Genomic DNA, 17,697 nt, shown 5'->3' with positions numbered 1-17,697 from the left:
CTGTGTGCTTTGGTGCTGGGAAGGGGATGGTGGACAGGAGCCGAAGGGTCAATGGGGAGAGGGGGCAGCATGTCAGCATTCTGGTCCTTACTGTCCACTGAGGTCTGGGGTCAAGGGTCACCAGGGTGAGGCCTCTGGCAGGTGGTGCAAATGCTCTGAGAACGCGAAATCCCCACGCTCTCAGGTTAGTTCCTTTAAAGTCATGCCACCGATCTCCTTGCTCGCGGCGCCAGCCACCACACACAGACTGGGCTCGGCCACTCTGCTTTATTGAACCTGCACAGAGTCCAGGGCACAGCAGGCTCTGCCCTGCTTCAGAGTGGAGGCCCAGCAAGCTGGGTGAGTGGCTGGCAGGACTCATGAGATGTCCCAACACGGAAGGAGCTCACTACAGACTCGGCACGGCACGGCACAGGACAGCCCACTGAGTTCTTTTATGTATAAACAGATAATTAAAAAAATTAGAATAATATATACTTTCTCTAGAGAGAGACTTTGCAACAAAAAATATATATAAAGAATATGACCTCCTGGGCAAACAGCAGCATCTGAGCGGAGGAAAGGGGATCCTCATGCACTGGAGAGGGGCTGGGCCTGTGGGCAGACGTCCAGGCGATTGCATATCTCGGAAAAGGGAGAGGAGTGGAGGGCTGGCTAGGCAGGGTGTCTGCATTCTTTTCTCTACTTGCAGGCTCTGTATGGCTTTGGCTAAAGCGTATAAAGCAGCGGAGGTACTAAAGTGCTAACCGAGACCTCTCGGTCTCCAAAAACAAAAGAGGGGGAGGGCAGTGAAGCCCTCCCTTGCCCCCCAACTGAGAGGAAGCAGATGGAAGACAGTGGGTTATGGGGCAGAGGGGAGGCTTGGGGTTTTTAGCAGCCTCCTCCCCCCATGCCCTGTGCAGTCCTGCAACACCCCCACATCTGTCCCTGCTGATAATGTACACAGGAGGGGAAGCAGCTCATCTCCCCAGTATTCTGTTGTTAATCCCTGGCAGCAGCTGGGGCAGAGATGGCAGGAAGGGCCCATCTCAGCCCCACAGGGCTTCTCCTGTTGGGCAGGCAAACAGCCAGGAGCCTGGGGAAACGGATGAGCAGGGCATTTGGTTTAGGCAGTGAGGCTCAGCCACTCCCTTTGGTCCCATATGTAGCTGTGCCCATCAAACTTGGCAGGAGGGGAATCCTCCGGATGAGCAGCGCCAGCTAAAAGGAGCCAAATGTCCCTGTAGGGAGGGGGGAGGTGGTGGCAGGAATTGGGGGATTCAGAGGAGTTGGGCTTGGTCCCTGAAGCCCTTCTGACTCATTCAGACCTGGACTCCTCCAGGATCTGAGGGAGGTTCTGGTCCCTGGGGCCTGGGCCAGGGCCTGGAGCAGGGGCCGGGGCCGGTGCTGGGGCTGGGGCTGGAACTTGGGTGGGAGCTGGGGCAGGGGCAGGGGCAGGAGCCTGGGCAGGGCCTGAAGGAGGTAGGGGAGTTTTGCCACCAGGATGATAATCATGGGTGGCCTTGGGCTCGTTGGTGTGGTAGGAGCCCTTGTAGCGATGATTTTGCAGGTAGAAGAGCACCAACATTCCCACCAGCCCCAGCAGCAGGAAGGCCACCAACACTGAAAGGAACCAAAGGAACAATTTAGGGAGGATCTTTGGGGGTTCACCCGCCCACCCACCCACCTGTGGCATTTACATACAACTGTGTATATTCTCTTTTTGCATGCCTGGTAGTTACTTCAGTTTATCATTTCTGTAGACATTGCTGCATCCCTGTTTCCTCATCCTTTAGCTATGGTGGCAATATTTCATTTCAATTACAAATTTAGATCTCCTTCAAACATTGAAAAATCTCCGTCCCAGTTATGTATCTTCAGCATAGCTTGTCACCCTTGTTTGCACCATTTCCTGTCTACCACCTTCACCACCCTTCACCCTTGGGGACAGGAACAGGGAGGGAACACTGACAGGGTGGTCCTGGGGGGCTCAGGTTAGTGGTCAGTGCTACTCACAGCCTAAGAGTATGGCAACCCATCCATCGTCGTGGTAGTATGGGAAGTCTGGAGAGAAGAGAGCACTAGTTAGGAGATGCACACCCTGTGTCCAGAGTCATTTCCCATCCCTGTCATCTCTCTCTTCCCTTTGTGTCCCAAGGATGTACCTGGGGGCAGATACCAGGGATCAAGTTCAGGTGGCACCTCTGAGACAAGGCGTGGCATAGCTCCACAGTTCGACTCTGACAGTTCTCCCTGAACTCGCAGGGCCTCGGCTAGCTCAGCAGTCATGGGCCGAGGAGTTCGGAAGTGGGTCTTGAGGGGAGCCACATTGTTGAATCGAACACCGGACAGGCAGCCTGAGAAACCTGGAGTGTTGTACCGCTGGATCTCCGGATCAATGACTCCTGTCTCTGAGGAAGAGGCAGGCCCAGAAAGAGGGGCTTGGGCCATCCAGAAGGCCTACCCCTCTTGTTACCCATATTTTTCATCCATCTCCCACTTCTGTTTCTTATCACCCTCACTGCCATTCCCGGTTCCTTGCGCTGCACTCTAGACTCTCCCTTACCCACAGCTTACCCATCACTCGCCCTAGATACAAGGCCTTGGGTGAGTCCAGCTGGCTGTCCACCAGCAGAGAGAACTTCTGTTCAGTCAGCGGGAAGTAGTCCACCTGAGTGAGGGGAGGGGAGCGTGGTGAGGAAGTGACACAGCCAAGACATGAAGGAACTCAAACCAGAGCTGCCAGCTGGGTTAGCCCTTGCTCAATCTCAAGTAAACAACCCCTGAGTTTAGAAGTAGGATTTGATATGTGTCTAAAACAATCTGGTTCTGAGCCCTGTATTGGCAGCATGCTCCTAGTGGCTTGACTTTGAGAAAAACCATTCTTTTGGAACCTGTTTACTGGGCTGTAAAATGGAGATGGGAACGACAACCAGCCACAAGGCCCTCACTGAGCTGGTGTGCATGTTATGAAAGGGAACATGTAAAAACCTGTAGCTCAAAATGTGTTCCACACATGTTAAGCATTTGACATTTTCATGGATGCCACAGCCCAAATCACGAGGTCGAGACTCCATTTGGTCCATTTCTCTCCACACGTACCTGGATGAAGAGGTTGCGGTAGACACGGGTGATGTTGACGCTGTGGGGCTGGCCATCTGTAACTGGCCGGGTGGTGAGCTGGTACACGTAGGGACTGGTACCCAGCTGATACCGGAGCTGCAGCGTCCCTGGGTTAGGGAGGAGGAACATGGGGTCTTATTTCAACTCCCACAACCCCCGTGTTCCCAAAGCACTGAGTCCTTCTCTTAGTGAGTTAATAGTTAATAGCTGAACAGATGGTTTAGTGGTTAAAGCACTTGCCTACTAAGCCTAAGGACCCAGGTTTGATTCCCCAGTACCCTTGTAGGCCAGATGTACAAGGTGATGCATGTGTCTGGAGTTCGTTTGCAATGGCTGGAGGCTCTGGTGCACACATTCTCTCTCTCCCTTTCTCAAATAAATAAATAAAATATTAGGCTGGGCATGATGGCACATGCCTTCAATCCCAGCACTTGTGAGGCAGAGGTAGGAGGATCTCCGTGACTTCAAAGCCAGCCTGAGACTACACAGTGAATTCCAGTTCAGCCTGGGCTAGAGCAAGACCCTACCTCAAAAAAGCCAAAAAAATATATTAAACATATATATATTTAATTTATTAATTTGAGAGAACGATAGAGGGAAAGAGGCACACAGAGAGAGAGAGAGAGAGAGATAGAATGGGCACGCCAGGGCCTCCAGCCACTGCACACGAATTCCAGATGCGTGCATTACCTTGTGCATCTGACTTATGTGGGTCCTGCGGAAACAAACCAAGGTCCTTTGGCTTTGCAGCCAAACACCTTGACTGCTAAGCCATCCCTCCAGCCCCTAAAGATATATTTTTAAAAAATATGTGCAGGGGGCTGGAGAGATAGCTCAGCGGTTAAGCGTTTGCCTGTGAAGCCTAAGGATCCCAATTGGAGGCTCAATTTCCCACGACTCAAGTCAGCCAGATGCAGAAGGGGGCGTAGGTGTCTGGAGTTCGTTTGCAGTGGCTGGTGGTCCTTGGCACGCCCATTCTCTAAATCTCTTTCTCTATCTGCCTCTTTCTATCTGTCGCTCTCAGATAAATAAATAGGGCTGGGGAGATAGCTTTGCGGTTAAGCGCTTGCCTGTGAAGGCTAAGGACCTCGGTTCGAGGCTTGATTCCCCAGGACCCACGTAAGCCAGATGCACAAGGGGCGCACGCATCTGGAGTTCGTTTACAGTGGCTGAAGGCCCTGGCGCTCCCATTCTCTGTCTACCTGCCTCTTTCTCTATTGCTCTGAAATAAATAAAATAACCAAAAAAATTATAAATAAATATATATATATATATATAATAAACAAAAATATTTAAAAAAGAGGTGCAGGGATTTGGGGAGCTGGGGAGAAAGCCAGGGTCTTACCGTCTTCCTTGATGAGCACAGCCATGTAGTCGCGCACGAAGGAGCTGACATAGAGCAGGACGGCGGGGGCCGAGTGGGTGCTGAAGCTGAAGGAGACCTCCTCGCCCGTGACGTTGTAGACAGGCCCCCGGTAGCCAGGCACAGGCCTGCCAGGCCGTGGGTAGTCAGGCAGTCGGTACCCGGGGCCGTGGTAACCTGGCACATAGCCGGGGGTGTCGTAGCCTGGGACGTAGCCTGGCTCGTAGCCCGGCACAGGCCGGCTCAGCATGTGCGAGAACTCCAGGGCCGCAGAGCGCAGCGCCGACTGCAGGTTGTAGCGCATCCAGGTGCCTGGCTCGAAGTATCCGCCGATATCTGAAGACCGAAGCAGTGAGGTGAGAACCCGGATTGCTCATGTACAAGTTCAGAGGGTTCTTACGTCACCCGCTTACGCACACAACCCTGAGATTCCCTTCCTTTTCTGCCACTATTGTAACCCTCTGTTTACTTTTCGATCCCATTGGGGGGGGGGGGCTCTGGCATAGAGTAAAATCCTGACCTGGAATTCACTCTGAATTTTCAGGGTGGCTTCAAAGTCAAGGCAGTCCTCCTACCTCTGCCTCCCAAGTGCTGGGATTAAAGGCGTGCACCACCAAGCCTGGCTATAGAGTAGAATCTTTTTGGTTACTACTGCTGTTTTGAGACAGGGCCTGAAATACCTACTAAACTGTCTGTAGCCCAGACTCGCAATCCTCCTGCCTCAGCTTCCCAGTTGCTGGTTTTATAAACATGCACCATCACATCCAACACAGAATGGAATCTTAAAGTTGTGAGAAGCCTGGAAGATCATCTCCTCTCATCCCTGCACTTTACAAATGAGAGGACTGAGCCTTGGAGAGCAGCTGGGACATGCCAAGGACATGGTGAAGAGCCAAGATTAGAACTGAGAGATGTGACTCCATCCAGCTCATGTGCTACTATGTACGTTTCCAAATCGCCAACCACAAGTCTCCTGGTGGTGCCCGGGGCCCTGTATCTCTACAGTCCACCAGACTCCAGTATAGTAACCCACCTACCTACACGTCCCTCTGGGCCAGCCTTAGAGAAAATGCAGTCTGCCTATCTGTGCACAATCTTGTTATGTTGGATGTCAAGGCTCGCCTGAACTATGGACCAGGTTGTAGATATGTTTTAGGAATGCAGTGACTGGTCAAACAAAAATGCAGAGAAGAGCATTGTGCAGCACTGAGTCAATAATGCAAGGGGGGAGGCAACAGCCTAGGTTATGTTGGTGACAGTGGGAAGATAGGATGTTATTCGCTTACTGCCTTTGTTTTCTTTTGGCAGCATCTATTGGCATTTATTTATTATTTGGCTTATTGAGGTAGGGTCTCACTCTAGCCCAAGCTGACCTTTAATTCACTACATAGTCTCAGGCTGGCCTTGAACTCACATCGATCCTCCTACCTCTGCCTCCCAGGTGCTGGGATTAAAAGTGTGGCCGGCCATGGTGGTGCACGTCTTTAATCCCAGCACTTAGGAGGCAGAGGTAGGAGGATCACGGTGAGTTCGAGGGCACCCTGAGACTACATAGTGAATTCCAGGTCAGCCTGGGCTAGAATGAGACCCTACGTCAAACAAACAAAACAAAAAAGTTTATGTCTCCATGCCTGGTTCACCCAGCATCTTTAACCGCCTAATTCTCCCAGTTCAGAGCTCAGAAGTCCTGTGACAGACAACTCTGGTTTTCCCAGATGCTGACCTTGAGCCCTCTCCCTTCCTTGCTCACATCCCATTATGCCCTCTAGCTCCCCATAGCCAGCAGTCCTCACCGTGGTTGCAGTATGGCCCGTCAAAAGCTGTGAGGTCGCAGTCACAGGTGTAGTAGCTGTACCGCTCCACACAGCGGCCTCCATGGAAACAGGGGAACCGTGGGTGGACACAGTGGCCTGTGCAGTTGGGGGAGGTGCCCTCAGAGGCATTGGCGCGGCCCTCTAGGTTCAGAGTCACTCCATTCAGACGCATGGCCCTCAGGCAGCCCACAAAGGGACGCCGCTTAAGCTCTGCGGATCCTGGTCAAGAAATAAGGGAAGGGGTTCGAGGTGTAGCTCAGAGGTAGAGCCGCGTGCTTTACATGTGCAAGGCCCTGGGTCCTCAGCTTCCCTTCCTCATCCCCCCAAAAAATAGTGACTGTAGGGGTTGGGGATTTATCTCAGTAATAGAATGCTTGCCTAGCAAGCAGAAAGCCCTGAGTTCAGTCCCAGGCACGGAAAGACAAAAGTGATCGTTACAGCCAGAGACAGGAATACTGTGAGCAGGGAGACAAAGGAACGGACTAGGGTACCAAGGGCTGGGAAAGCGCCTATTCTGAGGGACACGGCACTGAGACCTAAGACATGGGCTTCCTGCAAACACAGAACGTGGTCTGCCCTGAGTGGGTGGGACGGTTAAGGAGGCTCTCCGCCTGTCTCTGGGTTGCTTCTCACCAACATAGAGGGGCTGATCGTATTCCAGCCAGATGTAGGTCTGTAGGGGCATGGGCCGTAGCACCCAGGGCCGGTGATCCACTCGCAGTCGGGCCTGCTTCACGTTGATTTCAGCCCGAACCAGATGCCACTCATCATCATTGAACTCAAAGTCATCTGAGTGGACGGTCAGGTTCTCATCCCCATTCCCCACGTCAAAGGCAAAGACCACATCACGGGATGCTGGACATTGTGCCATGAAGTAGGGGGAGAAAAAGGACTAAGGTTCTCAAGATCCCTCATAACTTCCTTGCCCAGCCCAGTCTCTCTTCCTCACCCTTCAGGAGCCCCTTGAGTACCCTCCACTTTGTCCACAACATGTGACAAAATTGTACCCCCTCAGCCTTCCAAAATTGCAGATTCCTGGAGTGAGTTCCTCAGCCCCTGCCTCCCTCACACCAGTCCTCTAGCCACAGTAACAGCAGAGACAGACCTCAAGAGTCCTTTTCTTTTTTGTTTGCTTTCAGTATTTTCAATGCAAGGTCTCACTGTAGCCCAGGCTGACCTGGAACTCACACTGTACTTCCAGGCTGGCCTTGAACTCAGGGCGATCCTCCTACCTCTGCCTCCGAGTGCTGGGATTAAAGGCATGTGCCACCGCCACCACGCCCAGCTAGAGTCCCTTCTTTACAAGTAAGGGCCTGCAGGCCCTCAGAGGCAAAACGAGTGCCCAGAGTCACAGCCTGCATCAAGACAGATCTGACTGCCCTGTTCTCTTAACCCAGAGACCCTCCTCTGCCCCATCTCCCTCCCAGAGTCACTGCTCACTGTTGAGTTCCACCCGCACATAGGGTCGGCGCCACTGGCAGAAAGGGCCTCCCATGTTCTCTAGGAAGACTCCTGAGGGAGCCGAGGTCCTGAAGTAAAAGGAGACATCCAGGCTGTGGTTGGCACGGATTGGGGGAAAGCGCAGTGCAGCCCCAGTGTGGAAGGAGATGGTGTTCCAGGAATTACCTACAAAACCAGCGGGGGAGGCCTTATCAAGAAGGTCAAGAGGAGCAACAGAGCCTCAGCGGGTGGGGGAGGGCAGATGGCGAGGGAGGGAGTGACCATGGGGACTGAAGAGTAGAATGAACAAGTAGTAACAAAGACGCAGGGCAAGCTGGGCATGGTGGCACATGCCTTTAATCCCAGCACTTGGGAGGCAGAGGCCGTGAGTTCGAGACCACCCTGAGACTACATAGAGAATTCCAGGTCAATCTGGGCTAGAGTGAGACTCTACTTCAAAAGACAGAAAAAAAAAGAAAGAAAGAAAAAGAATGATGAAGATGAAGATGAAGGGCAGATCACAGCAGAACAAGAGAGTATCTGGCCATGTGGACTAGAGAGCACCCCCCCACAAGTGGGTCAGGTGACCTCGGTTCTGGAAAATGGAGAGCCAACCCTAGAAGAGTGCACAAAATGGGTCTGCCACTCACGGTCACCGTAACAGCGCAGGGGTCTCAGGAAGAACTGGGCCTCTGAACTGGAGCGGTTTGTATCTCCCACCACCACCTGAGTGACAGGCAGATGGTCCACAAAAGTCAGCAGCCCTTTATCCGTTCTCCTGTGGAAGCAGGAGGCAGTGACTCAAGGCTGCCATGCATCTTCCCCTGGAGTTCTGAAAACCCTGTCCCTTTGGCCCCCCGGCCCTCACCACTGTGGCTGGTCAGCATCACAGTTACAGTGCAGGGCAGGGTCCACACAGCTCCGGTCCAGCCCACAGGCACAGCGCTGGATTCCAGGTTGTGAGCCTCCCCAGTAGAAGTGCTGCTCCTCATTTCGGCCAATCCAAAAGCTGTAGGGGTAGCCTCCTGGGGAAGACGCCACACAGCTTCCAGGCCCTACCCCTCCATTAGCTTTTGGACTTCTCCCATACCCGGATCCAACTAGCCCAGACCTTGCTTGATCCCTCAACTGACCCCTCCGGCAGCCCCACCCCACTCAAGGCTCTCCACCTTGCCCTCCCTGCAGCCAGCCTCAACCTGCAGTGTTGAGCAGCCGGGAATTGTAGCAGGAGAACTCGATCCACTGCTCACAATGCTGAGAAGCGTTGGCCAAAGCACTGACTTCCTCCCACGAGGCATTCCAGTACTGGACAGCCCCCAGGAAGGGCCGCTCCATGCTGGAACCCGTCACCCGAGTTGTCCACAGCCTGTCGTGCCGCACAACTGTCCATGCTCGGTTCTCTGGAGGAGGAGGAGAGGGAACAGAGCTTTATATGGATATCACCTACTCCACCCATCTCCCCACCCAGCCCATCGGCCCTACTGCCATGCAGAGCCAATAAAAGTGACCAGCAGCTCCATTCCGGCCCAGCAGACCTGGGCCTGCCACACTGGAGGCTGGAGATGAGGCTTATGAAATGGGCCAGGAAGTTGGGATTGAACAGTAAGTGCCAAATTAAAAATCCCTAGATGTTGGGCTGGAGAAATGGCTTAGTGGTTAAGGTGCTTGCCTGCAAAACCAAAGGACCCAGGTTTGGTTCCCCAGGACCCACGTAAGTCAGATGTACAAGATAGCTCATGCACCTGGAGTTCATTTGCAGGGCTGAAGGTCCTGGCATGCCTATTCTCTCTCTCAAATAAATAAAATAAAATAAAAGTCCCTAGATATCACCTTCCCCTATGACTTTTACTTTCTCCACAATTTGTTTTTCTTTTTTTTCCTTTTCTTTTTCTTTCTTTATTTCTTTTCTTTTTTTTTTTTTTGTTTGTTTGTTTGTTTGTTTTTGGAGGTAGGTTCTAGCCCAGGCTGACCTGGAATTCACTATGTAGTTTCAGGCTGGCCTCCAACTCATGGTGTTCCTCCTACCTCTGCCTCCTGAGTGCTGGGATTAAAGGTGTGCATCACCATGTCTGGCTCACAGATTCTTTTTAAATATATTTTTACTATTTATTTATTTGCAAGCAGACAGACAGAGAATGAGCACATCAGGGCCTCTCTAGCCACTATGAAGGAACCCCAGATGCATGCATCACTTTGTGCATCTGGCTTTACATGGATATTGGGGAATCAAACTCCAGTCCTTAGGCTTTGCAGGCAAGTGCCTTTACCACTAAGCCATCTCTCCAGTCCTTCACAATTTCATCTTGCTCATCCTTCACCTTACTCTGCTTCCTTGCCCCCCCCCCCCAACATCTCCCATATTACCTAGCCAACCCTCCCTTCACCGTTCATCAAAGCCTCTTACCTCGGATATCACAATACACTACAAATGGCTTCAGAGGGCCACTCCCATCAGGATCAATGGTGAAGTTTCCAGAAGTTTTTCCACTGAGCCGGTAAGCTTCACAGGATTCCTTATACAGAGCTGGCAGGTGGAAGCAGTGGGAGCAATTGTGCAGGACGACAGCTAAAAGAGGGGCCAGCCCCACCATCTCATGATCCCCAGCAACCTTCCCCTGGCTCCCCACCTCATCTGGCTTACGTTGGTGGCAGGTCTCCCCCTTGTAGCCGGTCAGTTCACAGTAGCAGATGAAGTCGTCCCAAGACTGGTAGCAGCGCCCATCGTGCTCACACATGTTAGGGCTACACCTGGGCAAGCAGTGGGCACCGAGGATGGAGCCTCACTGGGAGTCTCAGAAGAGTTCTGCTCCCTGCAAGCTTCACTCCCGGCTCCCCAGAGCACCAGGACCCATAGCACACATCCCACCCAACTAGCCGGGTCCAAACCCAGATGTGGGGGGTCTGTAGGTAGTCCTCAGGGCTCAAGTTTTTCTGTTCTCACTTCTCCAAAAGAATGAGAAGTATGAAAAATGCCTTATTCCACCCCCCCCCAGCCCCTGGGGAGGAAAACAAAACAAAACAAAACATAGAACCAAGAACAGAAGTTCCATTTCCATTCTGAGCATTTGTCATTTTATAGGAGGAAATTTTTTCCTGGGCAGGGAGGTTTAGAGGCTCAGACAAGGAGAAGAGAGATTATTTAAAAAAATTAAAAAAATTTAAAAAAAGGCCACTCCAAGTGCATGGAAGAGGGCTTCAGGAGGGATCGCTTATGAGGAAGAAGGGCTTCTGGATACCTATCGGTGATGCCACATGTGTCAAAGAGGACCTCAGCAAAGTATCCAAGCCGCCGGAACTCCACCAGAGTCAGGTTGACCAGTTGACCATCTACCTTGAGCAGCTCCATGCAGCCATGGAATGCCGTCTGGTTGGAGTGGCAGCCCCATCGACTGGCTGGTTTGGGACAACCTGGAGCAACCACCCCTGTGAGGCCCTCCCCAGGGGAGACCCCAGAGTCCCTCCCCCAGGGAGATGCCAAGAGGAAAGCCATACATAAACAAAGAAAGGAATCTAGAACAAAGTGTAGATGACAGCAATGGCCTTGTCCTCCCAAGACCCCAGAGGTGAAAGAGGACTTGATTCCCTATAAAACTCTTCATGTGGCTGTGGCCCCTTCTGGACCCAGATGAGTCCTTCTCATCCAGAGACAGGGGTCTGGCCAGGTTGACACCCACTTACCCCCAAAGAAGTATGAGGTCCCTGTACGAATCAGCAGTGGGTATGAGACCCTGACCTCTGCCCCCTCCACATCGTCGATGCTGATGACCGCATGGTTTTCCTGTGCCACAAAGTTCACCTCGTGCCAGAAGCCATCATTCAGGCGGTACCCTAGACAAGAAAGGAGTGGTGTGGATGGGAAAAAGCAATATCCAATAGAAGGGTGTTTTTTTAAATTTAAATAAATTTTTTTTCTTCAGACAAGGTCTTGCTATCTCAGACCAGCAAACAATTCACTATGTAGTCCAGACTGGCTTCAAATTTGTGATTCTCCTGCCTCAGCCTCCCTAGTGCTGACTTTGCCACACCAAGGAAAAAAAGTCTTGAGAGAAGAGGCAGCAGCCCCACTTTGTGTCCCAATAGCAGCCTATGTGCAACCCATTATCACACTTCTCCACTTGAGGGGCGACACCCCTGTATCTCTTCACTATCCATAACCCTAGTTGTTGATATTCTACAAAGTTGGAAACAAATAGCAAAGATCTCCAGACACCCCCGCCCCCCAAAATAAACTACAAGAGGTCTGGAGAGATGATGGTTCATCGCAGTTGAGGTACTTGCCTGCAATGCTGAACAACCCCGGTTCGATTCCCCAGTAACCACATAAAGCCAAATGCACAAATTGGTGCATACATCTGGAGAGGCTGTTTGCAGTGACCAGGGATCCTGGCATATCCATCCTCCCCCACCTCCCCCCCACCCCCGGCCAACCGCCTTGCAAATAAAATAAAATATTAAAAAAAAAACCACAACTAGAAGCTAGCAGGCTCCCAAAGCCCTTATTTTCCCTCAGTTCTGCCTGTAGTCATTACCACCTTTCTAGTACTCTCTCCATTATGCAAAGACCTCACTCCAGGCCTGCAACCTCCCTGGCACTCCTCTACCCTTCTCTAGTCTGCTTGGGCCTCCCTGAGACCCGCCCAGTCTCACCAGCAGCGAACTGAAGCTTCTTCCGGCCCGTCTGCGCGATGGACACGTTGACTTGCCCTTCACTGAGCATCAGCTCCACATGGCCCAGCCCATCCCCCATGCTGGAGTAAAGGAGCAGCCCGGTGAGGTCCCAGGTGCGGAAGCGAAAGGAGACCGCGAAGCGTCCGCGGCGTGGGAACCCAGGCACTTGCACGAAGTTGTGAGGGCCTCCAAAGTTGATGGGGTGTGGAACCGGGTCCAGGCAGCGGAAAGCCACTTTACCCTAGGGGTGAAAGTGAGGAAGAGAAAGCGTCAGTACCGAAGCCCTGCTGGAATTGAATTTTCATCCTGGGTTAAGACTGTCCTGTCACTCCCTAGGGGTTGGGAGTGGAGCAAAAGCTCCAGTCATGAACCTTCCGGCCCCACCAAATATGTCATCTGTCAGCTGGCGGGACTCTATTCACTCGCTTTTTTTTTCTTTTTCTTTTGTAATCACTGATTATACACTGTCTATAAGTCTGATGTCCCCTCCCTTGGAGTGTGAGAGGCAATTGTGCTCCAAGGTGGCACACACTTAGTGCAACTCTGGCTTCCCAGCTGTAGAACGTGGTTGGGTGCTACAGAGTGGAAGACCAGTGGGAGCGAGCCTATCAAAGGAGCCCAAGGGGGCCGGAGAGATGGCTTAGCAGTCAAGGCACTTGCCTGCAAAGCTGAAGGCCCCAAGTTCGATTCCCCAGTACCCACATAAGCCAGTTGTACAGGGTGGTGCATACATCTGGAGTTTGCAGTGGCTGCAGAGAGGTCCTTGTGCACCCATTCTCTCTCTTTCTCTTTATCTGCTTCTTTGTCTCAATCTCTCTCGAATAAATAATTTTTTTTCAAAAAAGAGCCCAAGGTTCAAGTTCATACTCAGCCACTTCACAATTGCACAACCCTGGCCAAACTGCCTCTGTGCCTCGGCTTCTGAGCTAGGGTGATTCTGTGATAACGATAACGCCCCCAACCCGCATTGAGAATCTGTCTGAGGAGAGGAGAGCTCTCCCACTCCAGATCTCCCATTGCTCCGCCTCTTTGCTTTCCAGATACCACCTTGGAGTCCCTTCCTCCCGGTTCCCCCTGCCCACTGGCCTCAAAGGTGATCCGCGAATGGCGCCGAACAGCCAGGTCTGCGATGTTGACCCGGTTGAAGATGACGTTTTCCATGCAGCCCCGGAAGTTATGCCGATAGGCGAGGTTCTTCTGTGCCGCCCCCACCAGACCCCCAATGAACATCTGCGGGAAGGGTGGGAAAAGAGAGTCTCTGGACACAGGAGTGAGCATGCCTTTCCCGCGAGCTCCAGGCCTGACTTTCTGAAAGACTTCAAGACAAGTGTCCCCCAAGCTTGCGGGGCCTCTCCAGGCTGGGGTTTGAGTCCTGACTCAACCACAAGTTGATCGCACACCTTGGGCGAGACAATTAGCTTTCATTTTGCAGATGGGGACAAGGTCTTTATCAGCTCCACAAAACTGAAGCAGATAAAGGGACAATTTTCCTACTTTGATCCTCAACATCTGGATTTCTAGGGGCTGGAGAGATGGCTCGGCGGTTAAAGGCGCTTTCTTGCACAGCGTGACGGCATGGGGAGCTCATTTGCAGTGTCAGGAGGCCCTGGAGCACCCATACTCTCTCTCTCTCTCTTTCTTTCTCTCTCTCCCTCTGATAAATAAAGTATATACTTTTTCTTTTTTGACTTTTCAAGGTAGGGTCTCACTCTAGTCCAGGCTGACCTGGAATTCACTATGTAATCTCAGGGTGGCCTTGAACTCACGGCAATCCTCCTACCTCTGCCTCCTGAGTGCTGAGATTAAAGGCGTGCGTCACCACGTCCGGCTAAATAAAATATTTTAAAATCTAGATTTCTAGACCCTCCCCCACCTTAGTAAGTCTAAGGTGGGGGGGGGGTTCCCGGAACACAACAATAAAGTTTCTAGGGTGAACAAGGCAGCTTGCCCTAAGCTGGAGAGAGTGAGGGAGCAGGCCGCCCCTCCGCACACTTGAACTAGCCTCACAACCATCCGAATGGCGCCCTCCCCTTTGCTCACCTCGTTGTCCAGGTTTAGCCTCTCGAAGTCGCCGTTGAGCACAAAGCGCTGGACGTAACCATCCAGGGTGAGATTTGCCGCGCGGCCAAACCGGTCCACGCGCACGTAATGCCAGTGCTGGTCGTTGAGGACACCGCCAGCGCTCACGGTCGTGTGGCCAGGCCTGGGCTGGATGGGGCTGCTGCCTGAGGGTGGGGCGGGACCCAGTGAGAGGTGGTGCCAAAGCTGCCAGGGTGGGGAGGGGCCCAGCTTCCCGGCGGGGCATCCCAGAGCATGGGAGGGAATGATTGGGCCAGGAGGGAGTTGAGCAGTAGGAGGCTACTGAGTTTGCTAAGCCGCTTGCATCTCAAGATGCTGGTGTCATGAAAAGTCAATGAGATGCAAAATAACTGTGCGCGTGTGTTGACAATGCCTCGCCCAAGGTCACATAGCTGGCAAGTGGCATGGCCGAGGGGAGGATCCAGTTCCACTGTTTGGCTAGCACCAGAGGGCTACGAGAACCAGGCAGTTTGGTCCCCGCAGCGCCAGGCTGCGCGGTAGGAAGGAGAGCCGGGGCGCCGGGGGTCCCCGCGCTCACCCAGGCTCATGTGCAGCAGCAGGTGCGCCCCCTGCAGCTCGAGCGTCACGTAGTCGCCCTGCGCGCCCTCCGCGTGCAGCAGGAGCCCGTCCTTCTCCTCCGTCTTGAAGCTGAAAGCGAACACGTCCCACAGACTCCGGCTGACCCCTCGCGGGAAGCGGTAGGAGATGGCATCGTCCCCGTCGAAATAGAGGATGTCGGACTCTGCGCGAAGGACGATGGGTGGGCGGAGGACCTGGGTGCTCTTCGCCCCCCCCATCAACCATCAACCCTCCATCACACACACACACACACACACACACACACACACACACACACACACACACACACAGCGCCCCCTCCACCCTTACTGTAGGGGCAGCCGTAGAGGCCCAAGCGCAGGCCGATCTTGCCCCGCGGGTTCCAGGCCAGGGGCACGATGCGGATGTAGCGAGCCGTGAAGTGGTAGTGCAGGTCGTGGCGCACCACCGCCGACTCATTCACGTTACCGAAGAAGGTCTGCAGGGGGTGGGGGAAAGTAGTAACCACGTCCCCAACCCTCAGCTTCGTTTGTCTTCGGCTTCCCAGCCTATGGCTCTCATACCTTGCCAATCTTGACTTGGGTTAGGGAGACGGGGGGAGGGGGCAGGAGGGAGGGTGGTGTTACTATTTCCCCTGCTTCCTTGACTGTGAGCGCACATGATTTTCTAATCTATAGTGTCCAGTGTCCTCTGTCACCATCCTATCTCCTCAAAGCTCAACTCAAATGTCACCTTTTTCGGAAAGGTCTCCTAGGTTTTTTTTTTTTTTTTTTTTTTTTTTTTTTTTTTTTTTTTTTTTTTTTTTTTTAACCCTGAAGTACGTTAAACCCTGTGACTGAAGAGTAGCTTGCACGTACGGTGAGCGGACAGTCTCTCTGCACTAAATCACAAGAGTGGAGTCACGACTCCTCACCTGTGCCTCTCACTGTCCCCTCCCCTTCCCTTCAGGCTAGTGCCCAGCCCGGGGCCCGGAGCAGCGCGCCTGGGCGCCGGGAGTACCGCGTTGTGCCCTTGCTGGTAGAATGGCGTCCAGCTGTCCACACGGTCACCGTAGAGCAGCATGTAACGTGTGACCCAGTCCCAAGAATTAAAGGAGCCCTGTGTGGCCACAGCTCGGATCCGATGTTTCTTCATTAAGTCTATCTGGAGCCAGGGATTTGGATCCCCAATCCGGGGTGACCATCCACTTATGCCTGTGGAAAGGGCAAGAATCTTACCACCTACTACCCTTCTCCCCCAGCCTGGTAGAGTCCCCCCCACACACACCCTTCCCTGGTTGGGCAAGCTCACCGTGCAACCGGGCAAAGCGGGCAGTGGTGAAAAGCCCATAATAGGAAGAAGCACCCAGGGAACGGGCATACAGGGGCCCCACCAGCTCCTCATCACAGCCAACTGGAGTGAGGAAATGAATTCATTAGTGTCCCCTTCTTCCAAAGGCTGGACCCACTGGGCAATTGAAAGTCCTCTTCTATGTCCCGGACTGGCCGACTCAGCCCTACCTCAAAGCCATGTACTTAACCTGGGCTTGAGCAACAGCTGCTGGCTAGGGGAAGCTGCCTTCTCCTAGGAACACTTTTAAATTACATCTGTGTATCTATTGCCGATCCTTCCCAGCCCAGTACCTGCCTTGGGCTCAGTACTGTCCCCAAAACAATTCTCAGCGTCGTTTGGAGTCTGAAAAAGGTCTAGAGCACCAATTCAACCACATAATTACCATCCATCCCACCCTTCAGTTCCCCCTCCCACACCGGCACCAACCCCCAATCCAATCCCAGCATCCAGGCACCTCCCAATATAATTTCTAACACCATCACTTAGCCTCAGCCAGGGTCACCAATTCCTACTTGGACACGAGCCATAAAACCCAGCCTCAGCCACAAAACCTGCTTATCACCCCCCCCCACCCCCACCAGCTCCAAATATCGGTGCCAGCCCCTCAGGGCAAAACCTTAACCCTAACATAGGTCACCATCACCACACTTATGTGGTGTGTCTTAACCTCAAACCTAGGCACTGGCTCCCGTTTGGATAAGCAGCCCCAAATCCCTGCCTGGGCTGACACGATCCTTCGCTCAGAGCCCAGCCCAGGGCGCGCGCAGCTGTCTCAGAGCTGCATTGCGGAGCGCGGGGGAGAGGCTGGGAAAGATGGGAGCGAGCGAGCGCGCGCCGGCAGGGAAGAGCCAGCGACCACCCAGCCGCAATGCGGTGTGGGACCCGCCCTGCAGGCCCAGGACTCCGGGGACCCAACCCCGCCAGCGCTCTGAGCCCAGCACTCACAGTAGCCCCAGCCCCGAGCTCCTGAGACCACCGCAGCGAGAAGGATGCAGATGAACCGGAGATGCATCTTGGAAGGCTGACCGGCCCCGGGTGGCCCTCCCGCTGGGCCAGGCTCCCGCTAGGGCTCCAGTTCTCGCTCAGGCTCCCAGCTTTCTTCCTGGGCTTCCCAGCAGACAGCTGTCTCTTCTCCTTACCCACTTCTCCCTCTCCTCTCTCTCTTCCCCCCTTCCTTCTCCCCACCCCAGATTCTCTCGTTCTCTCTGTCTCTCCTTTCCACCCTATCTCACCCCCTCCTTCCCCAGCCTCTCCTGGCACGCGCGGTTTTCCCGGACCCCGCGCAAGCGCATGCCTCAGCCCTGCCCCGAAAGGGCGGGGGTAGAGAACTTCTAGCCACCG

General features: G+C 53.4%; 1 protein-coding gene across 2 annotated transcripts; it reads right to left on the bottom strand.

The window, feature by feature from the left end:
• Positions 1–214: 214 nt before the first annotated feature.
• Positions 215–17,518, bottom strand: Cntnap1 (contactin associated protein 1). Of its 2 annotated transcripts, none has more exons than XM_045159595.1 (24): positions 17,302–17,518; positions 16,315–16,416; positions 16,024–16,217; positions 15,355–15,502; positions 15,005–15,208; positions 14,428–14,612; positions 13,474–13,617; positions 12,367–12,628; positions 11,398–11,547; positions 10,956–11,127; positions 10,361–10,467; positions 10,124–10,243; positions 8,916–9,119; positions 8,588–8,744; positions 8,370–8,497; positions 7,720–7,905; positions 6,913–7,134; positions 6,259–6,498; positions 4,448–4,801; positions 3,082–3,209; positions 2,557–2,650; positions 2,145–2,420; positions 1,996–2,043; positions 215–1,602 (listed from the first exon to the last, which is right to left on the bottom strand). In XM_045159595.1, exons 1-24 carry the CDS (start codon positions 17,366–17,368, stop codon positions 1,298–1,300), a joined length of 4,197 nt encoding a protein of 1,398 aa, XP_045015530.1. In that variant the 5' UTR covers positions 17,369–17,518; the 3' UTR covers positions 215–1,297. The 2 variants fall into 2 exon arrangements, with proteins under 2 accessions (XP_045015530.1, XP_004655405.2); XM_004655348.2 differs by having other exon boundaries at positions 2,145–2,390.
• Between the last annotated feature and the right edge of the window lie 179 nt (positions 17,519–17,697).

This window comes from Jaculus jaculus, chromosome 9, assembly GCF_020740685.1.
Source record: "Jaculus jaculus isolate mJacJac1 chromosome 9, mJacJac1.mat.Y.cur, whole genome shotgun sequence".
NCBI lineage: Eukaryota > Metazoa > Chordata > Mammalia > Rodentia > Dipodidae > Jaculus > Jaculus jaculus.
This window is presented reverse-complemented; position numbering and strand designations above follow the sequence as displayed.